This window comes from Maniola hyperantus, chromosome 21, assembly GCF_902806685.2.
Source record: "Maniola hyperantus chromosome 21, iAphHyp1.2, whole genome shotgun sequence".
In the NCBI taxonomy this organism is placed as follows: domain Eukaryota; kingdom Metazoa; phylum Arthropoda; class Insecta; order Lepidoptera; family Nymphalidae; genus Maniola; species Maniola hyperantus.
Window position 1 is genome coordinate 5,717,580 of NC_048556.1, and position 25,008 is coordinate 5,742,587.

The 25,008-nt window shown below is 36.5% G+C and overlaps 2 protein-coding genes across 2 annotated transcripts; one reads left to right on the plus strand and one right to left on the minus strand.

Moving 5' to 3' along the window:
* The first annotated feature begins 51 nt into the window (after window positions 1–51).
* Window positions 52–12,271, plus strand: LOC117992504 (coiled-coil domain-containing protein 174). Its single transcript, XM_034980210.2, has 7 exons — window positions 52–305; window positions 396–601; window positions 7,850–8,032; window positions 8,661–8,793; window positions 9,906–10,056; window positions 10,415–10,636; window positions 11,445–12,271. The coding sequence occupies exons 1-7, from the start codon at window positions 261–263 to the stop codon at window positions 12,203–12,205; spliced, it is 1,701 nt and encodes a 566-aa protein (XP_034836101.1). The 5' UTR covers window positions 52–260; the 3' UTR covers window positions 12,206–12,271.
* On the minus strand, window positions 12,263–23,908 carry LOC117992505 (uncharacterized). The gene is made up of 4 exons (XM_034980212.2): window positions 23,753–23,908; window positions 23,333–23,408; window positions 14,656–14,817; window positions 12,263–13,275 (listed from the first exon to the last, which is right to left on the minus strand). The coding sequence occupies exons 2-4, from the start codon at window positions 23,406–23,408 to the stop codon at window positions 12,464–12,466; spliced, it is 1,050 nt and encodes a 349-aa protein (XP_034836103.1). The 5' UTR covers window positions 23,753–23,908; the 3' UTR covers window positions 12,263–12,463.
* Between the last annotated feature and the right edge of the window lie 1,100 nt (window positions 23,909–25,008).

The window sequence follows — 25,008 nt, forward strand, 5'->3', positions numbered from 1 at the left end:
TCGGTGATTTGTGATTTGTCATTTACTTGAGTAGGTACCTAATGAGTTAGGTAGGTACCTACTCAAGTCTCGAGTTACCTACTAAATACGTAGTATCCCTATTAATCTGTGGTTACTACTTTTACTCCCATTTAACTTTACTCAAAACCACTCAAAACTTCGCCTGTGTTATCTATGATTTCGCCTGCCTTGCTGGATTGTAGTGGGATTTTCTTAACGAGGAAATTACATCAGCAGTTTTAAGAAAATATTGAGTTATAATGAACGAACAAACTTCTAAGAAAATTCTGTTCAATAGATCAACAGTGAGTAGAAAATCTTAATTTTCTTTCAAAATATTGTTTTTGTTATTCCTTGAACTTAGTATTTAAAGTTGTTATTATTTTTCATATTAGTTACTTAGTCTCAAAGCGGAATTGCTTAAAAAACAAGAGGAGGTGCAGGAAAAAAAACATTTGCCCCAGCACAATTTGGAACTTTTTAAGCCCCACCAATCTGCTGAAAAGAAAAATAAAAGTGAACCTCAAACAGAAAAAAAGAGTTTTAAGGATAAATTAAAAGCTGTTGATGTAGAAGAATTTGAAGCTTGCAGGAAGGCTAAGTAAGTAATGATCTATCTTTTATTCTTATATGAAACGGTTATTATCTGCTTGTTTTCTAGCTCTTAAAAAAATAAAACCTGGAGAATTCTGAATGTTCTTGCAGGTTAGTTCTATAGAGTTTGTGCCTTTCCTCTAGAATATCACGGTTGGTATGTACTTGGTATAATGCATACAAAACAAGGAGTCCAATCTGAAGTTACAACATCGCAGTCTGCACAGGATTATAATAAATTAGCCTTTATTCGGACATGTTTCAATTTTACAATAATATGTTAGTTGCTAATAGTAGGTACAAGATTACAAATAAACTACAAGATTTTACATATTTCTAACACTCAATAATATATTTTTCGTACCACTTGCTCAAAAAAGTGACATTCTATGCCACAAAAAGCGAACATAACAATAGTCATTTTTAATCTGTTAAAAACAGGGAAAGAAAATTGTACTGAATTTCATTCATCCTCTAGGGGGAGAATGTGATTTAAATTTAGAATACTTACCGAAATGTATACTGAACTACATCTGTGTTTACACCATTGAGTTTGTATATAAAGCATTATACATCTTTTTGAAAAAGGAATACGCATATTTTATTATGCAGTTATGATTATTAAATAAAATTACGAAAACCGATGAGGCCGTATGAGCTTGATGCCTTTGTCTTATATAAGATGGAGCAGAGTATCAGCAGTGGATTACAAGTACATCAGTGCATTCTATATTATTAAATACAAGAAACCAATTTTATAAATTAATTACGACTTTATTTTTGTGACAACCTAATAACATTAGTCAGTAGTCATAGTAACCAAAAGTCTAAATCTACTTAGAAATCTATGACCTCTATGACACTCCCCCTCACGATGACCTTGGGGTCTGAGTGACTCCTATCATCTTGAGAAGCTTTAACAACTTTGGTTGTGGTAATGCCTTTGTAAAAAGGTCTGCCTCCATATTTTCTGTGTCCTTGTAACGGATGGTTACTAATTTCTTTTGGACACAATCCCGTATAAAGGAACATTTTAATGTTCCTTTATACTGATATGTTTTGATCTCTTACCAGTCATTAGATTGTTGGCTAACATCTGTGCAGCCAAATTATCATTGTAGATCGGAACAGTTTGTTGAAAAACTCCAATATCTTCCAATAGATATTTCAAGTGTAAAGCTTCCTTTGTTGCTTCTGTCATCGCCATATATTCGGCTTCTGCTGTTGACAAAGCCACTACTCTTTGTTTCTTTGTTGCATAACTGATTAGGCCACCGCCATACTTAAAAATATAACCAGTATATGAACGACGGTCAACGGTACATGCCGCCCAGTCAGCGTCAGCCATGCCTGTTAATGCCATTCCTGATTTTTTATATTTGATGCTTACACTCTTCGTTCCTTTTAAATAATGAATCACCCTTTTTGCAGCTTGTCAATGTGAATTATCAAAACATGTATTGTATTGGCTCAAATAACTAACAGCAAACATTATATCTGGTCTTGTGGCTACAGCGAGGTACATTAGAGAACCAATTAACATTCGGTATGGTACATTCTCCATCTCTGTTTCTCCTTTACCCTTCTCCAATTTCAGACCAGCCTCCATGGGCGTTGACACTGGCTTACATTCAGCCATGTTAAATTTATTTATTAAATTTTCAATTTAATTCTCCTGTGACAACGTCATTTCTCCCCCTACATGGGTGAATTGTATGCCCAGGCAATGATGGAGTGAACCCATATCTCTTAACTCAAAAGCTTTTTGCAGTTTTGTTTTGACTTCTCGTAACAACATTTCTGATTTATATGCTAGTATTAAGTCATCCACATAAATGTTTGCAAATAGCTTTTCTCCTCCTTTTTCTAATATATACAAGCAAGGATCCGCTGAAGAATTCTTAAATCCGATTTCCAACAATTTCTCATGTAACTTTAAGAACCATTGTCTTCCTGCCTGTTTCAAACCATATATGGCTTTGTTTAGTTGACATATCCCATTATTTTTATATCTATTTATATCTAGCAGCATTTCTTTTGCTTTTCTAATCAACTCTTTGTCTTTTCCGTGTGTAACTATATTTTTTAAATATTTATCCAGATTTTTCGGCTTCTTCATATAAATTTGTTCATCTATATCGCCATTTAAAAATGCAGTGCACACGTCTAGTTGGGATAATTTCATTTTATTTTCAATTGCATGTGCAATAAGTAGTCTAACAGTACTCATTTTCGCAACAGGTGCAAATGTTTCAGTGTAATCAATTCCTTCTTTCTGATTAAACCCACGCGCCACAAGTCGTGCTTTTCGTCTATCTATTTCTCCCATTGCATTGTACTTATATTTTAAAATCATTTTACTATCTATTAAATTCTTGCTTTCATTCCTGTGTACAACTTTCCAAGTATTATTTTTAAGATGAGATTCAATCTCGCTTATTATTGCATCTTCCCATTCATCAATGTTCTCGTCTATTTCGCAGAGGAATGATTGTTCAGCATCCATGTCATAATCTTGATGCCATGCTGGTGGGTTTCTCTGTCTTTTATCAGTAGAACTAGTCGGTTCGACTTCATTATCTGTTCACATTTCATGATCTATTTCATCTATTTCTGTAGTTGCATCAACAAATATTTCATCATTGTTCAATTTCGGTTCTGATTCATCAATTTCATGTTCTTTCAAACCTTCATTGTTTTGTACATTTTCTTTTTCAGGAAAGACTATAATTTCTATTTCATTTTTATCAATTACATCTTGTTTTCGTTCTTCTTTGTTCTCGTTTTCATAATACATTTTGTCTAGTACTTTGACATCTCTGCTAATCATTACCTTGTCTGTTTTTGGGTTGAAAATCCGGTATGCCTTGTGATTTTCCGAATATCCTACAAAAATTCCAGGTGTCGCTCTGGCTTCAAATTTTCCGTTTTTCTTTCCTTTTTTAAGTACAAACGACTTAGTTCCGAATATGTGAAAATGTCTTACAGACGGAACTTTCTCCACGCATTTTTCAAATGTTATCAATACTTGTGCAAGGACTACGGTTTGCCAAGTAGTTAGCTTCAGCCCAAAAAACTTCATTCATATTAGCGTCTATCAACATACATCTAGCTTTATCAAGCAATGTCCTATTTATTTCTTTCTGCTAAGCCATTCTGTTCTGGCGTGTATGGTGCGGAAAGTCTCCTTTTGATGCCATTATCTTTTAAATATTTGTCAAAATTATTGTTAATGTATTCTGTCCCATTGTTACTTTGTAAACATACTATCTTATTTTTTGTAAATCTTTCAGCCTCATTTTTGAATTCCTTAAATTTTGTTAGAGCTTCATCCTTAGTTTTCATTGTATATACTCTTGTATACCTTGAATAATCATCTGTAAATGTGATGAAGTATTTGGAAACCCCCTTCGATGGCTGTCTCATGGGACCACATACATCAGTATGCACAATTTGTAATCTTTCATTTGTTCGTTGCTCATTTTTAGATACATTAAACGGCAGTTTTGTTGCTTTGCCTTTAGCACAGACTTTACAGTCTTTAACTGTGTCACTTATATTGAATTTTAAGCCTTCCATAATTTTCTTATCAAGTTCTATTCGCATTTGTCCTTCACTAAGATTTGCTAACTTTCTATGCCATTGCTGCATATTACTTGCTTCACAGTAATTAGCTTTCTCTTCTAAGTTTTCTTTAACGTAGTATAAACCGTCTGTGTGCCTCTCTGCCTTTAACAGAATTTTATTATTTCGCATCACAGTAGCATTTTTTTGTTTAAATAAGACTGTTCCACCTTTATCAGTTATCTTTCCAACTGACATTAGGTTTGTGGTCAGCGACGGTACGTACAAGGCTTCAGTTAGTTTTAGATTTGGTATTTTATTAATGTAAAGTTTTGCTGGACCACATCCTTCGATTTTTGCAAGACAGTTTTCTGATGCTAACCTTAACGTTTTGTTATCAGCTTTATCCATATTAATGAATCTTTCCGATTCATGACTCATATGTGACGTACAGCCGCTGTCAAGACACCACTTCTTAATTTTTTCTTTATTATCATACGTATTTAGGCATGTTTCTTTTGAGCAACATAGATTTGCATTATTTCTATTACCTTGGTCCACTTTTGACCAGCATTCATTAGCTTTATGCCCTTTCTTTTTGCATTTGAAACATTTAACAATATGTTTCTTATTTTTGCCACGTTGTCTACTATATAGCGCCTCTTGTTCAGAGTTTTGTTCACTCATACTAGCTATATTTTTTCTTGCTTCAGCTTCTTCAATTATCTTTATTTTCAAGTTGTCTGAATCTGGTAGATCATCCCTAGATTCTATTGCAATTCTAAAATTTTCAAAAGATTGAGGTAAGCTGTACAGCATCATTATGCTAAGTAGATCTTTGTTAATTAGTATGTTCATATCTGCTAGCTTATCGACGATATCCATAAATTTATTCAAGTGATCGACAATATTATCATCATCTTTCATCTTCCTCAATATTAACTCTTTTAATAGACTTGCTTTTCTTGCAGGACCTTTGCTATAATATATGCTTTCAAGCGTATTCCAAACATCTTTGCTTGTTTGTCAATTTTTTACTTGCTTTAATTCGCTAGGTGATATTATTAGTAGTAACTCGGCTAAAGCTAATCCTTCTTTTTCTAAATATTTAGTTAATTCATCACCGTCTTGGGATGGTTTTACAATTTTATTGGAAACATATCTCCAAAGGCCAAGTTTCGACAATAGCGCTTTTGCATGGATCCTCCATGTATCGTAATTTTCACGTTTCAATGGCTCTATGTGCACGTGATGACTCATTTTTTTCTCTTTTAATCACGTTTATGGGTCCATAACCTCTTATATAAGATGGAGCAGAGTATCAGTAGTGGATTACGAGTACATCAGTGCATTCTATATTATTAAATACAAGAAACCAATTTTATAAATTAATTACGACTTTTTATTTTTGTGACAACCTAATAACATTAGTCAGTAGTCATAGTAACCAAAAGTCTAATGCCCGATTTCACGAACATCCCCTAAACAATCACATAGTTAGATGACCGCTAAGCTAAAAGGTCCCCTAAATCAACCCACAACTAAAATTTGTTTTCACGAGCGCAACAGGCCTCTTACTATGGGACTCCTTCGTATGTGACAGATTTTTTACGACGATAGTGAATGATACAGAGTTGTTGTTACCGGTTGTATCGGAAATGATTAATTTTTATAGAAAAAATACGTAATTCATGTATTATTTTGACGGAGAAATATTTCTTTTGTATTTTGACCGATACATATTATCATTTTGTGTGAATATACAATAAAACATCATATTTTTAGTCTATGTTTGACACTCTGTTAGATCTGTGCTTTGACTGTTTTGGTATATATTGCGAATTTAATTAAATAGAGTACTTGTAGTACGTGACAGGTCGAGATGGCAATCGGGGTATGAGGCGGGGGGACGCCCCGCACACCCACACGTCACCCGTGGTTTCCCGCACCAGGCCAGCATGGGGGCTGTACGGGTGTGCGGGGCGTCCCCCCACCTCAGACCCCATTGCCATCTCGACCTGTCACGTACTACGAGTACTCTATTCACCGCGCATTTTGTATTATATTTTATTAAGTATCTCCAATAAATAAAATAAGTACCTTTTAGTTAGCAGTTAGCACCAAACAGACTTCAAACCATTCAAAATTTACCGTTAGGTGAGCAATAAACTACCTACCTAACCTTTTATGCTTTTATTTCGTAGCTTCAATAGTAGGTATGTGTGTTTTTTTTTAGTTTTAATTTGGATTTAAGTTTATTTTACAGAGTTGTTATTTATTACAATACCTATTTCATTCAATATTATATAAAATTGGTTAGACATATAAAAACTTACCTTTTATCAGGAAATCCCAAAAAAATATCTATCATTTTCCCCCAACAAATATAATAATTATTGTTAATATAAATAACCTCTATCTTCGAAAAAATCTATTTCATCGAAATAGTTATCTCTGAACCAAATTTCGTCCAAATCGGTTGAATGAATGGGCCATGAAAAACTAGCAGACAGACAGACAGACGCATTTTCGCATTATTATGTATTAGTATGAAGGATATAGTATCAATCCTATCTAAATTATCAAGGAAATCAAATAAATCAGTGTCCATCATGCCTTCTTTAAGTAACTTTTACTTATGTGAAGGTTTATGGGACCAATTATCCACCTCCTAAATTTAGGAGACCGTTTAGTCAGTAAGGGACTCTTAAAAACTGGTGAAACAGAAACGATCCCCTAACTGGCCCCTAAATATGCTTAGGGGTCCCTTAAATCTTATGGGACGTTGGTGAGATTGGGCATGAATCTACTTATAAATCTATGACCTCTATGACACTTTGCTTTTCCAACAAAAAAATATTAGTCTAGGAATTTGCCGCGTTTTTGTTTTCTTCAAATACATAAACGTTAAGTTTATTTTAATTTATTTTTATAAATAAGTTAATGTTTTAAAAATACGTTTAATAAATGCTTATCTCATATTATTATTGTGTTAATTTTTTTGCAAATGGTACGAAAAGTAGAGTATTTTCCTTGGTGATAAAGCTGTCTTAGTCTTGGGTGAACTTAAATCGTCACCCGCGACAGAAGACACTGCTTTATCCCCTTGGTTAATAATCTACTAATATTACTTATTAATCAAGTCTTCTACTGCCTCCATAATCTATAATGCGTATGTTTGCTACTTTTTGGCAAGGCCTCCTCCATTTGCCTCCATAAATTTCTGTCACCAGCTAGGTATCTTAGAATACTAAATAGCCAGCACAAACAATAGGTCATAGATTAAGGATTAAATAATATAAAAGCCTGGCTGAGATCTGTTTTTTGTATAAAGCCTCGTCATATTCCTCATGTTATTCATCATGCTAGTGTCATTGGCCTACTTGTTTTGTGGGACTATGCTTGTGGTTAAATTGGGGAAAGAGAGGGGGAAGGGTCGGGTTTAATTCCTGATACACATCTCTAACTTTTCAGTTATATGCTTTTTAATTATCACTTGCTAATGTTTAAGAAATACATCATCTGGAAATCAGCATGCTTGAGAATTCATAATGTTCTCAATGGTATGTGAAGTCTGCCAATCGGCACGTCTTGGTCAGAGTAGTACACTCAAACCAGTAGTGAACTGGCATTGATCATTTCATACAGTGCTAGTACTGTTTTATACTAATTATGATTTTCGTTGTTACAGATTAGCATTAGAAAAGAAAGCGGAATTGTATGAGCATTTGGCTGACGGAGCTGGTGACTCACAGCTGGCAGGTCGCTTTCTTGTAGACTTTAAAGGTAAAAAGCAGGAGGCAGTATTGAGACCGGAACCTGAACCTGAAGATGAAGAAGAACAGGTTCCATATGATGATGATCAGGGGGAATGGTTAGTTGATGGTCCCTCTTTACATCATATTCCTGTGTTGCTAGTTCCTCATGGCCTAGTTCCAGCGATTGCTGACTTTTGTGACCCTTCCACTAATGGCACATGGCTTTCTGTAAATAAAGTCGGAGCCGCTCCGATGCCGAGCCGTACGTTAGTGTATTAAAATAAAAATCGTGCAACGAAGTGCAATAATTTGTATACATATGTGCGGAGTGTAGGGTTGAATCGCAGCATCGAACTGCCGAAAAGCAACTAAATCGCCGAACACCGATGCTAAAAGCATCGTGCCTGTTATGGACCTTAATAAAGGCCCTACACTGCCATTTGATATCCACCTGATAGCCTAGTGGTTAGGACGACCGCCTCCTAATTGGAGGTCGGGGATTCGATCCTGGGCACGCACCTCGAACTATCACTTGCTTGAATGGTGAAGGAAAAATCGTGTGTAAACCTGCATGCCTGAGAGTTCTCCATAATGTTCTCAAAGGTGTGTGAAGTGAAGTCTACCAATCTGCACTTGGCCAGCATGGTAGACTATGGCCAAAACCCTTCTCAATCTGAGAGCAGACCCGTGCTCTGTACTGGGCCGGCAAAAAGTTAAAACTTAAGAGCATTAATTCTTTTGCAGGGTTGAGTTCACAGACTTTTTGGGTCGAACTAGAAAATGCTTGAAATCTGATCTAGAGCATTATAAAAAGAGAGATGAACAACTAATGAAGATAGTTACTAATGAGAAACCTCACCAAGATTCTACTGATAGTGTAAGTATATGAGCTTACTAACAACCGATTTTTATCTGATAGAGCAAGATACCATTGCCGCTAGACCTTTATTTTCTGAGAAACAAAATGTGTGGGATAAAGTACTGAGTAGTGTTAGTGTCCACTATTAACGTACGCATATCTGCTAGCTTGTACCGTGGGCCAATTTATAGGTAGGTACAGTTCTTGCAATTCACGAAGGCTACTGAACTTTACTTGTGGTAACATCGTGTACATGGTTATTGCGTAAGTGTGCGTGCATGTCGGACCAAACGCACACATTTAATGTACCTTACGTATATCGATACGACTTAAATACAAGCATGAGTCAGTGGCCTTTGTGAAATGTAAGAACTATATTAGCTACTGAAAGTATCTATTTAAAAAATTTACTCACTTTTCTTAAAGTCTGACTGCTGATATTCATGTATGTTGTACAGAATATTCTTAACTAGATGATTCCCGCGACTTGGTCCGCGTGGATTTAGGGTTTTTAAAAATCCTGTAGGACCTCTTTAATTTTCCGGGATAAAAAGTAGCTTATGTCCTTCCCCGGGATGTAAGCTAACTCTACCAAAATTCATCAAAATTGGTTAAACTGTTGGGCCGTGAAAAGCTAGCAGATAGACAGACAGACACACTTTCGCATTTATAATATTAGTATGGATAATTAACATTTAATCAAGGAAGATCTGGCGGCAGTGGGATCTTTGAGCATGAGATCGGTATTCATTCAACCAATGGCTAACTTTAGAATCTTTTGTCTATAGCATGTAACTCTACATAATTAGGTATCAAAACACTTGTGTGACACTAGTAAACTCACACTTATGCTTTAATAACCCCTATTATGCAACCATTTCATAGACTACTATTATCTAATTACATAAAAGGAAAAGGTGACTGACTGACTGATCTATCAATGCACAGCTCAAACTACTAGACGGATCGAGCTGAAATTTGGCATGTAGATAGCTATTATGACGTAGGCGTCCGATAAGAAAGGATTTTTGAAAATTCAACTCCTAAGGGGGTGAAATAGGGGTTTGAAATTTGTGTAGTCCACGCGGACGAAGTCGCGAGCATAAGCTAGTAATAGTTTAAAATTACAGGAACCACAGACATCACAAAACTCGGAAAAGCCGCTATTAGTCCAAAAGACAAATGACTACCTTCAGTCCTTGCGAGAAAAATGGGAACAGAAAGAAATGGAACTCTTATCAAAGGATAAGGATATACACTATCAAGATTTACTATTTGATGGTTTGTGCAGATCTTTTACTTCCTAGACTGATCCAAGCATGTTTTGAAAATATTAATTTTTGAATTTTTATGTGTTTTTACATTCTGTTACTCATTGAGTTGATACTTTTTACAGTTGTCGACTCACAACGTGAAGCTACAGAAAAAATGTGGTTTCTTTTCTTTTCAATAATTGTAGTTTGACTTGAGTTTTGTGAAAAGAGCAACCGCTCAAAATTCTTGCTGGTTCTTCTCGGTAAGAAGGGCACTCCAAACCAGTGGTAGATTCACTTGATGATTCAAAAGCACTTGTAAAGTTTTTTGAATAAACATAAATCTTTCTATTTTCTAATTCTATTCTATAACTTTTGTTCATCAGAGGCAAGAATCCACGGCGTCGGCTACTACGCGTTCAGCACAGACGAGACGGAGCGTCGCGAGCAGATGGAGGAACTCCTGAAGCGACGCGACGAGACTCTGAAGGCTCAGAAGCAGGCCGAGGAACAGCGCAAGAAGAGAGACGAGCTCATCGCGGCCAGGGTCGCAGCGGCAAGGGCGAGGCAACGCGCCAGGGCTGGGTTGCCGCCTGAAGACCCTGAAGGTAACTTCCGTTTTTTTTTCTATATTAATATTATAAAGAGGTAGTTTGCAAGTTTGTTTGTAGGAAGTAATCTCTGGAACTAATTCTTCAAAGCTACATTCTTCCTGAGTGACATCGGCTATTTTATTTTCAAGCACCCGTGCGAAACCGAGGCGGGTCGCTAGTATTCACCAAAGGCGAAAGTGATCAAATCGAAATGAGGAGATACAGAGTAACCGACATAGCTAAGTGGGTTACGGAACTGAGGATACAAACTGCGTCTTGCGGTATGGAGCTAAAAAAGTGAACAGGGGACAAGTTTGAAAAGCTGAGCGCACTCCCGAAATAATTATATCCCTTGAAACACCGATTGTTGTTGTAACTTTATAAGTTAACGTTACCTGTGCATCATATACGACGTTTTCCCATAAGTTTCCCGTCAATACTACAGTTTTTTTTTTTTTTTTTTTAAAGAATATTAGCCATTGTAAATGACTAATATTCCCATTTCCTCTCCAACTAAGCGTTAAACTTGTGCTAGGAGTAGGTACGACAATAGTGCAACGGGCGGGGTTTGAACCGTCGACCTTTCGGTTTTAAGTCCACTACTTTACCCGTTGAGCTATTGAGGCTCTAATTCTAATTCACGCATATTCTCTAATTCACGCATAGTTACCGTTAATTTCAAAAGTGAGCCTCTATTCCCATACAATAAAACGCTGGTAGTTTCGTGAAGCCAGCTTTATATTTCGTGATGTGAGATGCATTACTTGGAGGCTCGATAAAATATTGCTTAAAAACATTTTTTAAATTGAATTTTATATTACAGAAAAGAAAAAAGAATTCACTGCATGCCTCCTTCAATTTCTGACGCAGCAAAGAGACGAAGCAGATAAAAAAGCCAAAGAAGAGGAAAAGAAAACTCGCGAGGAACAAGAGAAAGAGAGACAGAAGTTACGCGCAGCGTATGTACGTGAATGGGATCTCGGAAAGGAAGGGGTTGAAGATAAAGTGAAGAAGTTTAAAGAAATGACGCAAGAGGAATACGTTGAACAGCAAAGAGCTAAAAGAATCGACGAATTCGCCCCGATTCAAAGTACAAACAGTGATGATTCTATGTATGTGTTTGATACACAAGGCAGGAGAATTAAACCTGATATTGATATTAACAAAGATAAAACTTGGTCAGATGTTAGGCGAATGAAAACACCTCCACCTCCAGTTATAGGAGACCTTACTGATATAGCACAGAAAGGCCTCTATTTCTCCACGAAAAAAACAGAAGCCATGGTCAAATACAAAAACTTTGTTAAGTTCCAAGAACCAGTTCCTATAAATAATGAACTGAGCGATGAAGAGGAAACTGTAAACACAAGATCTAAACCTGATAAGAGAAAAGATGGTTCCGAATATGTTGAAATAGAACCTCCTTCAACATTTGATTATTATGGTCCAGTTCCTAAGCACAGAAAGGCGGATAAACCCTTTAGTTCGGATTTAAGAGAAGCCATGGCCCAAGGGAACAAAAGCTTAGAACGAAAAGAGAGTAATAGAAGACTACCACAACATTACGATTTTACGTTCGATTGATGATTTTTTTTCATGTAATTCATTAATATAATATCTTTTTAAATAAAAAATAGTATATCAGTACAAGATACATTTTATTTCATTTTATTAAAATCTATAACACTTGATCTTATACATATAGTACCTACTGTGACAATAATAACGAAACAACTAAACTAATATCACGTGAGTATCACATAATTCTACAAATAATGACTAATCAAGTGTTAAAAGTAAAACAGAGATCAATGGTTCATGTACAACAATAAAGCTAATAAATTAGATTTGCATGTATTTAAAAGTGTGCGTAAGTATTAGTATATTTAAACATACGAGTGTATCAAAGATGTTTTTGTGCATTGTTTTGGAGTTGTTTTTTGATGGTAGAGTGGTCTCCGTTGTTAGTTCACTATCATCATCAGTGGTGGTTAGAAAAGTAGTTTCAAAGCTTGTTAGTGCAATTGTTTTTTCACTAGCTGCATTGGGACTTGCATTTTGTTGCAAAGCCTCCGCTGTTGGTAGTGGTTCGCTTGGTTTCGGAACTTCATCAATACGCTTTTCAATTTGTTTTACCTCGTGAATATTTTCTACAGGCTCTGGAGTTATTTTTTCTGTTGTTGTTTCCGTCATTATTTCAATCATCGCTTCTGTACTTACTTCATCCATGTCATCGTTAGTGGATGTAACATCTGTTAACATAATGTTATCGTCTTTCATTTCCTGAAAAGTGACCATTTGTTCATCTGACAACATTATGTGTGTTAGCTTATCATTACTCATATCAGTATCTACATTATTAAGTTCATTGCTCTCCAACGCTGATATGTTAGTGATGATTACAGTTTTTTCATCACCAGAAGGTATGAATTTTACTGTGTTTATTTCAGTTCTTTTTCTTATGCGGGTAGTTCTTGTTTTCGCGACTAATTTGGCAAGGATGTCAAACGCTTCATTTTCTCGTTCGGTATTTGGGCCATTGCACAAATCCCCGCGGCAGGGACACGTCATTTTCCATGATTTTGTTGAGTTGCAGAAGAGCGGGTAACATTCATCTTGGTAAAGTTTGACGCAGAGTCTTGATTCTACGTACGCTGAAATTGAAATTGAAGTAGGTATAATAAACACTTTACACAATTTTGAAAAGAGGAGGGGTGAGAATAACATTAATGTAGGGGATTTTTATTTTCATACGCGAGTATTTAATAGTTTACAGGAAAAGGAAAAAACATATTATTATGTAGTTGCTTTGATAGGAACCTTTTTAATGCTGGTTGAGGTCGGACCCGCAAGTGGATAAATGTTGGTCAGTGGGTCGCATACGTCGCATAGGAACTATTTCAATAGGAACATAATTTTATTAGCGGATACACACACTTTAAACAATGATTTATTGACTGTGGCTTATTCGTTGTCGTAAATGTTTGTAGAAAAATTGTAGTGTTGCTATAAAAGTTGCTATGCTACATAGGACTAAAATAAAAACCTTGATCCTACATAGCATTCGTTTGGTGGCGCGCTCTCGAATAAGCCTTTGTCCAGCTGTGGACAAAGGCTTATTCGAGATCATCATCATCAACCGATACGACGTCCACTGCTAGACATAGGTCTTTTTTAGGGACTTCCACATGCCACGGTCTTGCGCCGCCTGAATCCAGCGGCTTCCTGCGACTCGTCTGAAGTCATCCGTCCACCTAGTGGGGGGTCTTCCAACGCTTCCGGTGCGAGGTTGCCATTCTATCATATCATCTTGGGACCGCAACGTCTATCAGTTTTCCGAACTATTGTCCTGCCCATTGCCACTTCAACTTCGCAAATCGCAATCCGTTGAGCTATGTCGGTTACTCTAGTTCTCCTATGGATCTCCTCATTTCTGGTTTGATCATATTGTATAGAGAAACTCCAAGCATAGCTCTCTTCATCGTCCGATGAGTGACTCTGAGCTTTCTTATGAGGCCTATGCAAGCAGGCCGATGGATTGGATTGGTTCAATATTCTGTGTATTAGGTAGAAAAATATCAGGTCAAATTACTCCTACTCGGGGGGTCAGGGGTTCGATCCCGAGCACGCACCTCAAACTTTTCGGAGCCATGAGCGTTTTAAGGCATTAAGTGAGGAAACCTGCATGCCTGAAGCTTGAAAGTTCTCCAAAATGACGTTCTCAAAGGTGTGCGAAGTCTGCCAATCTACACTTGGCCAGCGTAGTAAACTATATGGCCAACCCCTTGTCATTCTTTTACTGGCATCCCACGGTACGTGATTCTGCGGATTATCACGCAAGGCCGACGACTACGGACAGGCACGCACTTCGCACAAGGCTTGGATGACGGCGACGACGTGTCTGCCTACCACGGACGACACTCTTACTCTTACCATGGTTTGTTGGTGCGGGCGGATCCGCGTCCGTCCGCAATATCACGCACCGTGGTGAGCCGACGAAGGGTTGCAGATGATAGGTAGTTAGTGTTACTAACGAGGTGAAGTAGCGACGACGGCGCAGTAGGGCAGGCCGGGCTCGCAGGCGGTCACGTAGTTGGCCGACGCGTCGCACGCTGGGGCTCGGCGACTCCGGTGCACTTGCTCCGCCAGTGGCCCGCACCAGTAGCATTTCCTTGTCTCTTCGGTTACTACGGCAGCTAGAAAAACAAAATACATTAGGCAAGTATATTCCGCGAAAAAATCGGTTCCGTACCATCGTACAACAAATAACATTTGTTAATTTTCATGGCGATCATATTGAAATTATTATTATTTATTGTTATAGCGGTTATAGAAATACACATTCTGTAAAAATTTCACCTCTCTACCTAGGTATTACGGTTCACGAGATACAGACATGACAGAGAGAGACGGGCGGACGGACGGAAGGACAGCGGATTCTTGTAACAGGGTTATATTGGCACCTTTTTTTGCAGGTCGTTACTTTTTAGTTGTTGCAAACATGAATCCGTATCCGTAAAAGCTCCACATTAATTGATGTTAATGTCTGAATGAATGCGAATGTTCCGCAGTTGCGGACGCTGATGCCTGATCTACACATTAATTAATACACCTAAATACAATCGACTATTTAAATGTTAGTACCTAGGTAAATGGGTAGGTAAGTAAATATTGTTTCTCCGTTTCTCTCCACATTATACCTACTTCTTCGGTAATTGTTTTCTGAGGTTAGATACCTCGGTACATAAGGTAATATTTGGTTTGGCATTGGGTAAACCCAAATTACAATTTAGTTTAGTTAGCAGCCGTAAGTATACAGTAGTAGTTAGTTAGCATTTGTTTTGGTATGTTAATAACTAAGTAGAAACTTTTGTTCTAAGTATGACTAGGACTTACTTATAGGTAGCCTACCTACCCATCTATTTACCTTAGTAGGTAGGTACCTAGTTTTAGTAGTGCTTTTCATCCACGTGGATTTTTTGATATTTTTTATTCCGTAGCTTTGCTTTCCCGGGATAAAAGGCTATCTGTGTCTTTTCGGGTTAGTTTGCATAAAGGCATTAGGTATCTACCTATAAAGGCATTAAGTATCTACCTATGCCTATTTTGCTATGCCTAACCCTCAAAGCTGTTAATTAAGATTCATATATCACTGGCTGATGCCCGCGACTTCGTTCGCGTGGATTTAGGTTTTTAAATTCCGTGGGAACTATTTAATTTTCCGGGATACAAAGTCTGAGCCTATGTCACTCTCCAGTCTCTAGGTCTTTAACTATGTATATCCATGCAAAAATTACGTCGATCTGTGGCTTCGTTGTCACGTGATTGAAGGACAAACTAACAAACAAACACTTTCGCATTTAAAATATGGGTAGTGATTATTGTAAATCGAATCTTTCAAAAGAGCAACCGCTGAGTTTCTTGCTGGTTTTTCTGGGTAGGAAAGGCATTTTGAACCAGTGGTAGGCATTTTGAGAGTCAAAAGTAGGAACTTGTAAAAGTTTAATTGAATAGAAAAATATTTATATTCTATTCTACATTACGTTTCCCGTTCGACAACTGAGCGGAAAGCGTGGCAAACGCTGTAAAACTATAGGTAGGTATACGTAGAATACATAATATCCTGTAACATTGTTGAATTCCCGTTTACTCGGTGTAGTGTTATATTTCGTGGTTGTTATTTATTCAGTTAACAATGAACGTCGGTTAGTGCCATCATTTATTCAGCGCTGCGAGAGGACCGTGTGTTGATTACTTTCCATAACATCGCGCCGGGGAAATAATTCTATACGATGTCATTTCTACGTGTAATAAATGTTTGTGTTAGAGATCCGTGTGAAGTTTCTATATTAATCATCATGTTTTTCTTCTACCTACTCTATACAGATATTAAAGCTTAACAAATTCAACGCGCGAAGAACTACACGCTGGGCAGGACGTGACGTTGAATGCGCGCATAGACGTGTAAGATTTGTATCCTGTAGGTACATTTAAATACTTAGGGCAACCGTCGGCTATCGTCGGCTAGCGCGAGTTATAAAAGTCGCTAAGTGCCTATACAAAATCACTTGCCGGACCGCATTACAGCGACGCTGCACACCGCGGCACAAATAGCGTCAAAGTATTATTCAATTATTTCGTACGGTGCATGTCGCACAGATGTCGCAAGAGCGGCGCTGCACAACGCGTCGCCGCGCGTCGCTGCGCGGTACGGCTCCTGGGTTCGAGTACCTAGTAAATGACAGGTCGAGATGGCAATCGGGGAGGGAACACCTCGTACACCCGCACAGCCCCTGCGTGCTAGTAGCTACACTTGTACGCTTGCCGATCACCAACCAATAAATAAAATAGAAAACAAATGGCCCGCGATGTTTGCCCTAAAAACGTAGATAGTAAGACGTTACACTACACTACGCTGCATGCTGCACTGTGACTGCTTTATACATTATCGCATTGCAAATTGAATAAGTTTATGTGCGCTCTGTTTTTTTAGGTAAGCATTGAAAAAGGGATGATATTCTTCTTCCGTTCTATTTCCAAAGAATGAAAAACCTACGGAACAGAGACGTAAAAACGCAATCTGTATTGCCTTTTTTTAGTTTCTTTGTAGTGTTTCACATATTGCGGTCGCCACACGTACGACTATAAATTTCAGCTGCTTTATGGTCTCTATGCTAAATAAAATATGAAGTAAAAATGCAGGAATGCAGGTGGATGCAAATAGAAAAATTACTTTTGTTTTATGGTTATAACTTATAGCTATCATATAATTGAACTCTAAACAAAAGTTTTCATTCTGGCTCAAATTGCCGCTCTTGCAATTACAATTTCTAGTCGCGTATTGTTTCGTTTCAGTCAAAAGTACAATAATTAAAGTTCTACTAAATAATAGGAATGAAAGCTCTTAAAAAGCTGTAAGTTGTTTGAAAATTAGCTACAATCTTAATTGCCCTCGAAACGATCAAATATCTTATTTATAGAAGAACTTCACTAATTTGCGAGAAATTCCAATTTAAAGCGGACAGCGAAGACACAGAACTCTATTTTAGGAGATACTGTGTAAGCACTTGACGTTAAAGTAGGTACAAGTTGTCCTTTGAATGTTTTATAGAAGCACGACGCCGGGTCGAGAGAATTTAGCACTTGGGGAATAAATTGAACAAGCTCGAGTCGCGTGTCTCTGCCGTGTAGGGTAACATTGATGCCGGGAAAATGTAGTATCTACTTACTATAATTTTTTTTCTAAAGAAATGATTTTCATAATGGGAAAAGTTGTCGGAAGAAGAGGCGTCGGAAGAAGAGGCGTCGGTCGCAGAAAAAAGTCCTGGCTGCGCAACATCCGGGAGTGGACAGGAATCGCGAGTGCTGCAGAACTATTTCGCCTCGCGAAGAACAGAGTGGAAAACATAAAGCTGACTGCCAACCTTCGCTAGCCGGAGAGGCACACGAAGAAGAAGAAGAAGAAAGATTTATTGAAATCTAGAAAAACACAAAATCTTTTTTTTCTTGCGTATTATATAACCCCGTAGCCGCGTGGCCGCATTCTTTTTGGTATCGTATACCAATAAATAAATAATTAGCCGAGCAATCAGCAATGTCCTACCTTTCTAAAGAAACTTCCTATAGATACAATTGTCTAATGAACTTTAAAGTTATCAATAGTAGTTTATAATAATATATCATTTAATATTCAGGTTGTTTTAGGTGACACAACAAATCGTGAATGCTTGAAAAAAATTTATTAAGCAACAACAAGAAGAACTACATCGGATAATTATGTAAGTATTACCTATCTACCTACTTATAGAATCAGAAGTCTGGCGAATCTCTGTTAGAATTTCTTGAAACCCTATCCCCGCGGTCTAGTAAACTATTAGTCATGACATAAGTCATGACATGAAAATGTAAACATTTTACTTTGAACGTTAGATTTATTTATAAAACAAGCAAGAAAATACTTGCTCGCGTCGATAGTTGGTTCAGATTCAAAAAGAGCCAGAGATTTTGTGAAGAATTCATGTTTCAAATACTTACCTACCTATGTACACATATAATTTTTGTAGAAAAATTATCAATAGGTCCTCAACACAATTTAAGATACCTATAGGTATATAATTACTCAGGTAACAAACAATAGGTAATCTTGTAAGTCGTTTTATTAGATTTCCGTGCCTCAAAAGGAAAAAAGGAATCCTTATAGGATCACTTTGTCGTCTGTCTGTCTGTCTGTCAAGAAACTTAGAGAGTAGGTACTTCCCGTTGACCTAGAATCAGCCTAGAATCGTGAAATTTGGCAGACAATTAAATGGAAAAGTCCGAAAACATTGAATTTGTGGTTACATCACAAAAAAAATTAAATGTGTTCATGAACTAATAATTCGGATTTCCACTTTTCAAAATAAGATAACTATATCAATTGGGGTATCATAATGAAACCTGTACCTTTACCTGTATATCCTAAAACAGCATTTTTAAAAACCTAAATCCCCGCGGACGAAGTCGCGGGCATCCACTAATCTTGAATAATTATGGTCAATAGCGTTTTATGTATATTCTACAAGAAAAAAACAAACGCTCTATCATAGTTTTTTTTGTATTAACAATAAACCTCTACAAACAAAGGTAGTTTTACTTTTTGTAGGACCCTCGGTGCGCGAGTCTGACTCGCGCTTGGCTGGTTTTTTTTTGTTGCAAAAAGGACTGTCAGGCTATTTAGGAAGTCTCTACTATACAAAAGGAAACAGACAATGTAAAGGAGTTTCGTACGCATAGCTCACATTTCTACCTCCTTAGATTGCAGGCTCCAGCGGAAGCCGGCTGTAAATCTAACATTATTTGCGATGCTCTGCCGGAAAAGGGACCGCTGTGTCTATTTATGGAGCTATTGATATCCACGAGGACTTATTTCCTGTATGGAAATCAGTTTTCGGATCCTTTGACTATTAGGTATAATAACAAATCACACATTGAAAACAAAACTATCCAAAAATCTTGATTTTAAAAAACGGCCTTTTAAAGATTTGCATTTAACAATAGATAAAGCATAAAGTGGTACAGTAGCCGGCAAGAAATATTGTACATTGACCTTTAGAATGAGATTTCGACTTTCTAGAGCGTTGCCTCTGTCATTCATACCTATGAAATGAAATGAAATGAAATGATTTATTTGTTTTAAAAGGTCTTTTTAAAATTGTGCCCCCTGGCACCCTACCCTGAAGTAAGTTTGTAAAACCCGTATCTCAGGGTCCCCGCTCTGCTTCCTCTATCATTAACAAATAAACACTTATAACAACAATATAAAACTTAAAAATACGTGTGTGTGTGTGTGTGTATGAGTGTGTGTGTGTACATATGTGTATCAGTGTGTATTGTGAGTGCGAGTGTGTGTATGTATGTGTGAGTGTGTACATGTGTATATTTTTAATAACAAATTTCAAATTTAACCTACCTATTTATATTCCTAGAAGTAATTCTGTTTCGTCGTACGTTTTTTCTTGTAACCACTTAGACAATGTTTTTTTAATATCAAACTGTTTACTAGTGTGGAAATTGAGAATTTTGTTGATTTTATTGTAGAGATGAGCAGATTTTCTGGTGTACTGATTTCGAGAAAAAGACGTTTTTGCTGCAGCTATATTAATGACATTAAGTTTCCTTCTCCTTCGTACAATTAAAGGTTCTAATTTTGTGGATTTATGTACTTTCAGAATCGTTTGCAAAATATATAACTGTCTCACAGTTAATACCTGACTGGTTGAGTAAAGCTTGTGTGTAGGAAATCTATAAGGTTTCTGATACATGACCTTTAGTAAAGATCTTTGTGCTCTCTCTATATCAATGAATTTAGTTTTAACCGCACCACCCCAAACGGGGATGCAATAACCTAGTATAGATTGAGCTAAAGCTATGTAAATTTTATTTAACAGGACTTTAGAGGCTATATGCCTAAGCATTTTAAAAATCCAAATTAGTTTTCGTATTCTACCACTAATTACTTCTATTTGTCTCTGCCATGATAGTCTATGATCTATTACAACGCCCAAATATTTAGTGGAGTTTACCCTGTTGATACTGGAGCAATTATTACAGTTACTATTATAGTTAGGAGCGTGCAATATCATGCTATAGTCGGCCTCCGGCTGAGTTTTATTGGAGATGGAGAAACATATAAAATTAGTTTTTGTATGTGACGTTTGTTTGAATATTCCTATTCTAAGCTTATTCTAAGCCTTTGTTCTCCAACAGCGCCCCCTGTCAATGTCATTCAAGTGCCAAGAGAGCCTTGTACTGAGGACTGTATATATACCTAAGTGTGATCTCACAAACTTATACCTACCTATCAGCAGTTTGTTATCACTCATTTATTACCCAAATGCAGCAGAAAGAGGGTAACTTTTGTAAAAGACTTTTCTGTCTTCATCATTAGTAGGTACTTAGGTTAGGTATTTATAATAATATTATCTATTTATTAATAGATGATATTCGCAACTACGTCTGCGTGGATATAGGTTTTTTAATCCCGTGGGAACTGGGAACTCTTAGATTTTCCGGGATAAAAAGTAGCCTATGTCCTTCCCCGCGATGCAAGCAATCTCTTTACCAAATATTTTTATCAAATACGGCCAAACGGATGGGCCGTGAAAAGCAAGCAGACAGACAGACAGAAATATTTTCGCATTTATAATATTAAGTATGGATTTATTTTTATTTTTCATGTACCAAAACTGTAGTTAAGTATAATGAATTAAGTTACATTGAAAATGCTTATCTCTAGAGTCTAGACTACGTATTACTGCTACTTTACTGAGTACTTCAAATCATTTAAATAAAATTATACTATATTATTTTTTTTTTATTAAAAGAATAATATAATATATTATTAAATTACAAAAAACAAAAATACCAAACTTATTCTAGAACATAAAAATTACAAGTCGAATTAAATTATACCTGAGTCGTGGGAGGAAACTTATGTTATGAAGGTCTAAGAAATTGAACAAAAATATTAACCACACATTTCCGTGTGTTTCTTTATACCAGTGAAAGTTATGGAAATAATGATATGTTTGGGAACCATTCGAGAAAACGATATGAATATGAAAATGTTAATATTTGCTCCTGTGGCTCCTATAATAGAAAAAAAAGGTTTCGACGAATAGAGAAGCTCCTCCTTTTTTGAAGTCGGCTAATAATGTTACTTTGAAGTTTAAGTAACCTACCTATACATATTATGTAAACACCGCCTTATATTATTATAGTCCAATACTGAGCACCGGTCTCTTTTCAGAATGTTTAGATCACAGGTTTAGATCACAGTCTGCCACGCTCGCTCAATGCTGATTGGCAGATTTCACACACCTTTGAGAACTCCCAGACATGCAGTAGTCATAAAGTAGATTACTTGTTTTTAATTTTATTATTTACAAATTTATGCTTTTAATTCTTTTACACGATTTATTTTTTATTAATTTACGTAATTGTAGAGTTCACTTCTATACTGAGATTTATTGGTGTAAAGAATAACAAATTTTGGCGATAATAAATAAATTGATGGATAAAACTTAGATTTAAAGAAAAGAAGTTTATGGACTTTTCCTATTACTTACCTATTAAACAATAGTACTACACCTACCTTACCTTACCTTGGTACCTACACCAATACTACTATTAAATGCCCGACGTAATTATCATGGATGACCTCATTCCTATCCATTTGTATCAATCAATTTAAGTTGATACTAAGTGTTATTGATTTTATTATTATTGATTTCAGAACGCAGACATTCTACGACTTAGTAATCCTAGTATGTTTCTAGTACCTAACAATTGTCTGCTTTGAGTCTGAATTCGATTTCGCTCTCATTTACCTAACTTATTTTATACGTCATAACCCTCTTGAGACTTCCCTCGGATGACGTATGAGCGCCGTTTTCACTGCAAAAAAACGGGCCAAGTGCGAGTCAGACTCGCGCACTGAGGGTTCCGTACTCGAGTATTTTTCTCGACATTTTCACCGATAAATCAAACACACTTATGCATAAAAAACAAAAAACTGTTTTAGAATACACAGGTAAAGCCCTTTTATATGATACCCCTTTTGATATAGTTATCTTACTTTGAAAATTGAAAATACTAATATTTGTTCATTATCACATTTTATAATTTTTTTGTGTGATGTAACCACAAATTTACGGTTTTCGGATTTATTCCTTTATTTCTGCTATAAGACCTACCTAACTGCCCTAGGTTAATGGGAAGTACCCTATAGGTCTTCTTGACAGACACGACAGACAGACGGACAGACGGAAAGACTGACAGGCAGACAGACAACGAAGTGATCCTGTAAGGGTTCCTTTTTTCCTTTTAAGGTCCGGAACCCTAAAAACAGTGTTTGATGAATATTAAGACGGAAACAAACTATCGGACGTGTCCGTAAGCCGCAGTTGAAAGTCTCAGCTGATAATAGAGAAATAGAATTCCACTAAAGTGGTCACGATTCCTATGTTCTGTAGGAGTTTTACCTACCGCTTATGACTTATAAAAGACTATTCCTTCACGCATCCATCTTGTTTCAGGGGAACTATTAAGTAAGTGAGCCAAAAAGTTTTACTCACGTTAATAAAATTATTACTAATGTCATGCATTAAATTATTTGCTACTTCAATACAAATACATCGTAAGTATTATAATAATGTGTATAACTCAACTCACCACTGAGCATAATGAAAGTAGGAAAACTCAGTAGAAGCAATCTCGCCGTCGAACCAATTAACTTCGTACCCGCCATCTAATATTGGAAAATCATTATAACAGTAAAAATATGAATTAGTTATTTTAAAGTTCATATGGAGACGGAGATAAAACTAGATGATACCAGCGACTTTGTCCGTGTGGACATATGTTTCAAAATCCCGCGGGAACCATGGATTTTTACTAGATAAAAAGTATCTCTATCTATCTCCATTGCAAATTTCAGGCAAATCTGTCCAGTAGTTTTTGCATGAAAGAGTAATAAACACACATACACACACACACACGTGTAATTAGAAAAAAACCATTAATTATAAGATTTTATTACTGTACTTAATTAATTTTCTTTGTACTTAATTAAGAAATGATAAGAATGTGTACCTTTTACGTTAACAGTTCCAGTTTGATAAAACTCAAGTTATCAATTCACGTTTCTCAATAGGACAATGGGACGCCACCGCACGCGACGCTACGCGCCGACTGCACCGCGCGGGCGGCGTAGCGCGTGCCTCGTAGAGGTGACGTAGCCTAGTTGTATAGGTGACGTGCGCGTTATAAATTATAACAGGGACATCGGATGCTACAGTCTTCATTAATAATTAATTATCGTAGACGTACCATGTAACTTATGAATGAATATTTACGGAAAATTACATTTTACTTAGCAAAAGAAATACAACATTGGCAACTTAGTGCGAAATAAATAGTAATTAAGAACTAACTATCTTCTCAGACCAAGGTGCGTTTGGAACCCTCGTAGTTTTAAGTTTACGTAATTAATTATCATTATTATCTTACTATTCAACAATCCACAATCAAATTTATAGTGTACAATGGTACCTATATACCTATTTTGAATGAATAAATGGATTTGGCTTAGACTTCTACGAAATACCAAAGCTGGCGCACTATCGAGCACGGGTCTCCTCTCAGAACCGACATAGTAAACCAAGCTGGCCAAGTGCAGCCAGTCTTCACACATCTTGGAGAACTTTCAAACATGCAGGTTACCTAAAGATATTTTTCTTCACCATTAATAAATTATTTTTCATTATTTTCTAAAGCATCTACTTTCTTTCTTCTCTTCGAGCGAAGCACATAAATCTCGAAGGTGTGTGAAATCTGCCAATCCGCACTTGGCCAGTGTGGCGGACTATGACCAACTAATCTTCTTTTTCTGACAGGGTGACCTGTGCGGGTGATGAAGGGTTGATCACGATGATGTATTTATTAATGAGGTATTTTGGTTCTCAATCAAGGTGAATGATAAATAGTATCTACTTACTAATAGGTAACAATTCATCAGTACTTATATCAGTCATTTAACATCGATTTTTCTGTTAAAAACTGTAAAACTAGTCGCGTGAATCAAATATCATGAATAATTTTAAAAGCTGGCGTCAATAAATAGTTCATAATTGGAATAGTCTTATCGGTGAGTCTAACGGATTTGTTGGATTAAATATAAAAATAGAGCAGACGTAGTGTTCGATGTTAGTATAGAATCCATTGAATATATTATACTTAATTTTAAAAAGATCAAAGTTCGTGTTATGTTTAAAATACAACAAAAAGTTAAATCTAGTCTAACTTTAAAATGAATCTTTTAACTATCTATATATAAATTAATCGCTGAA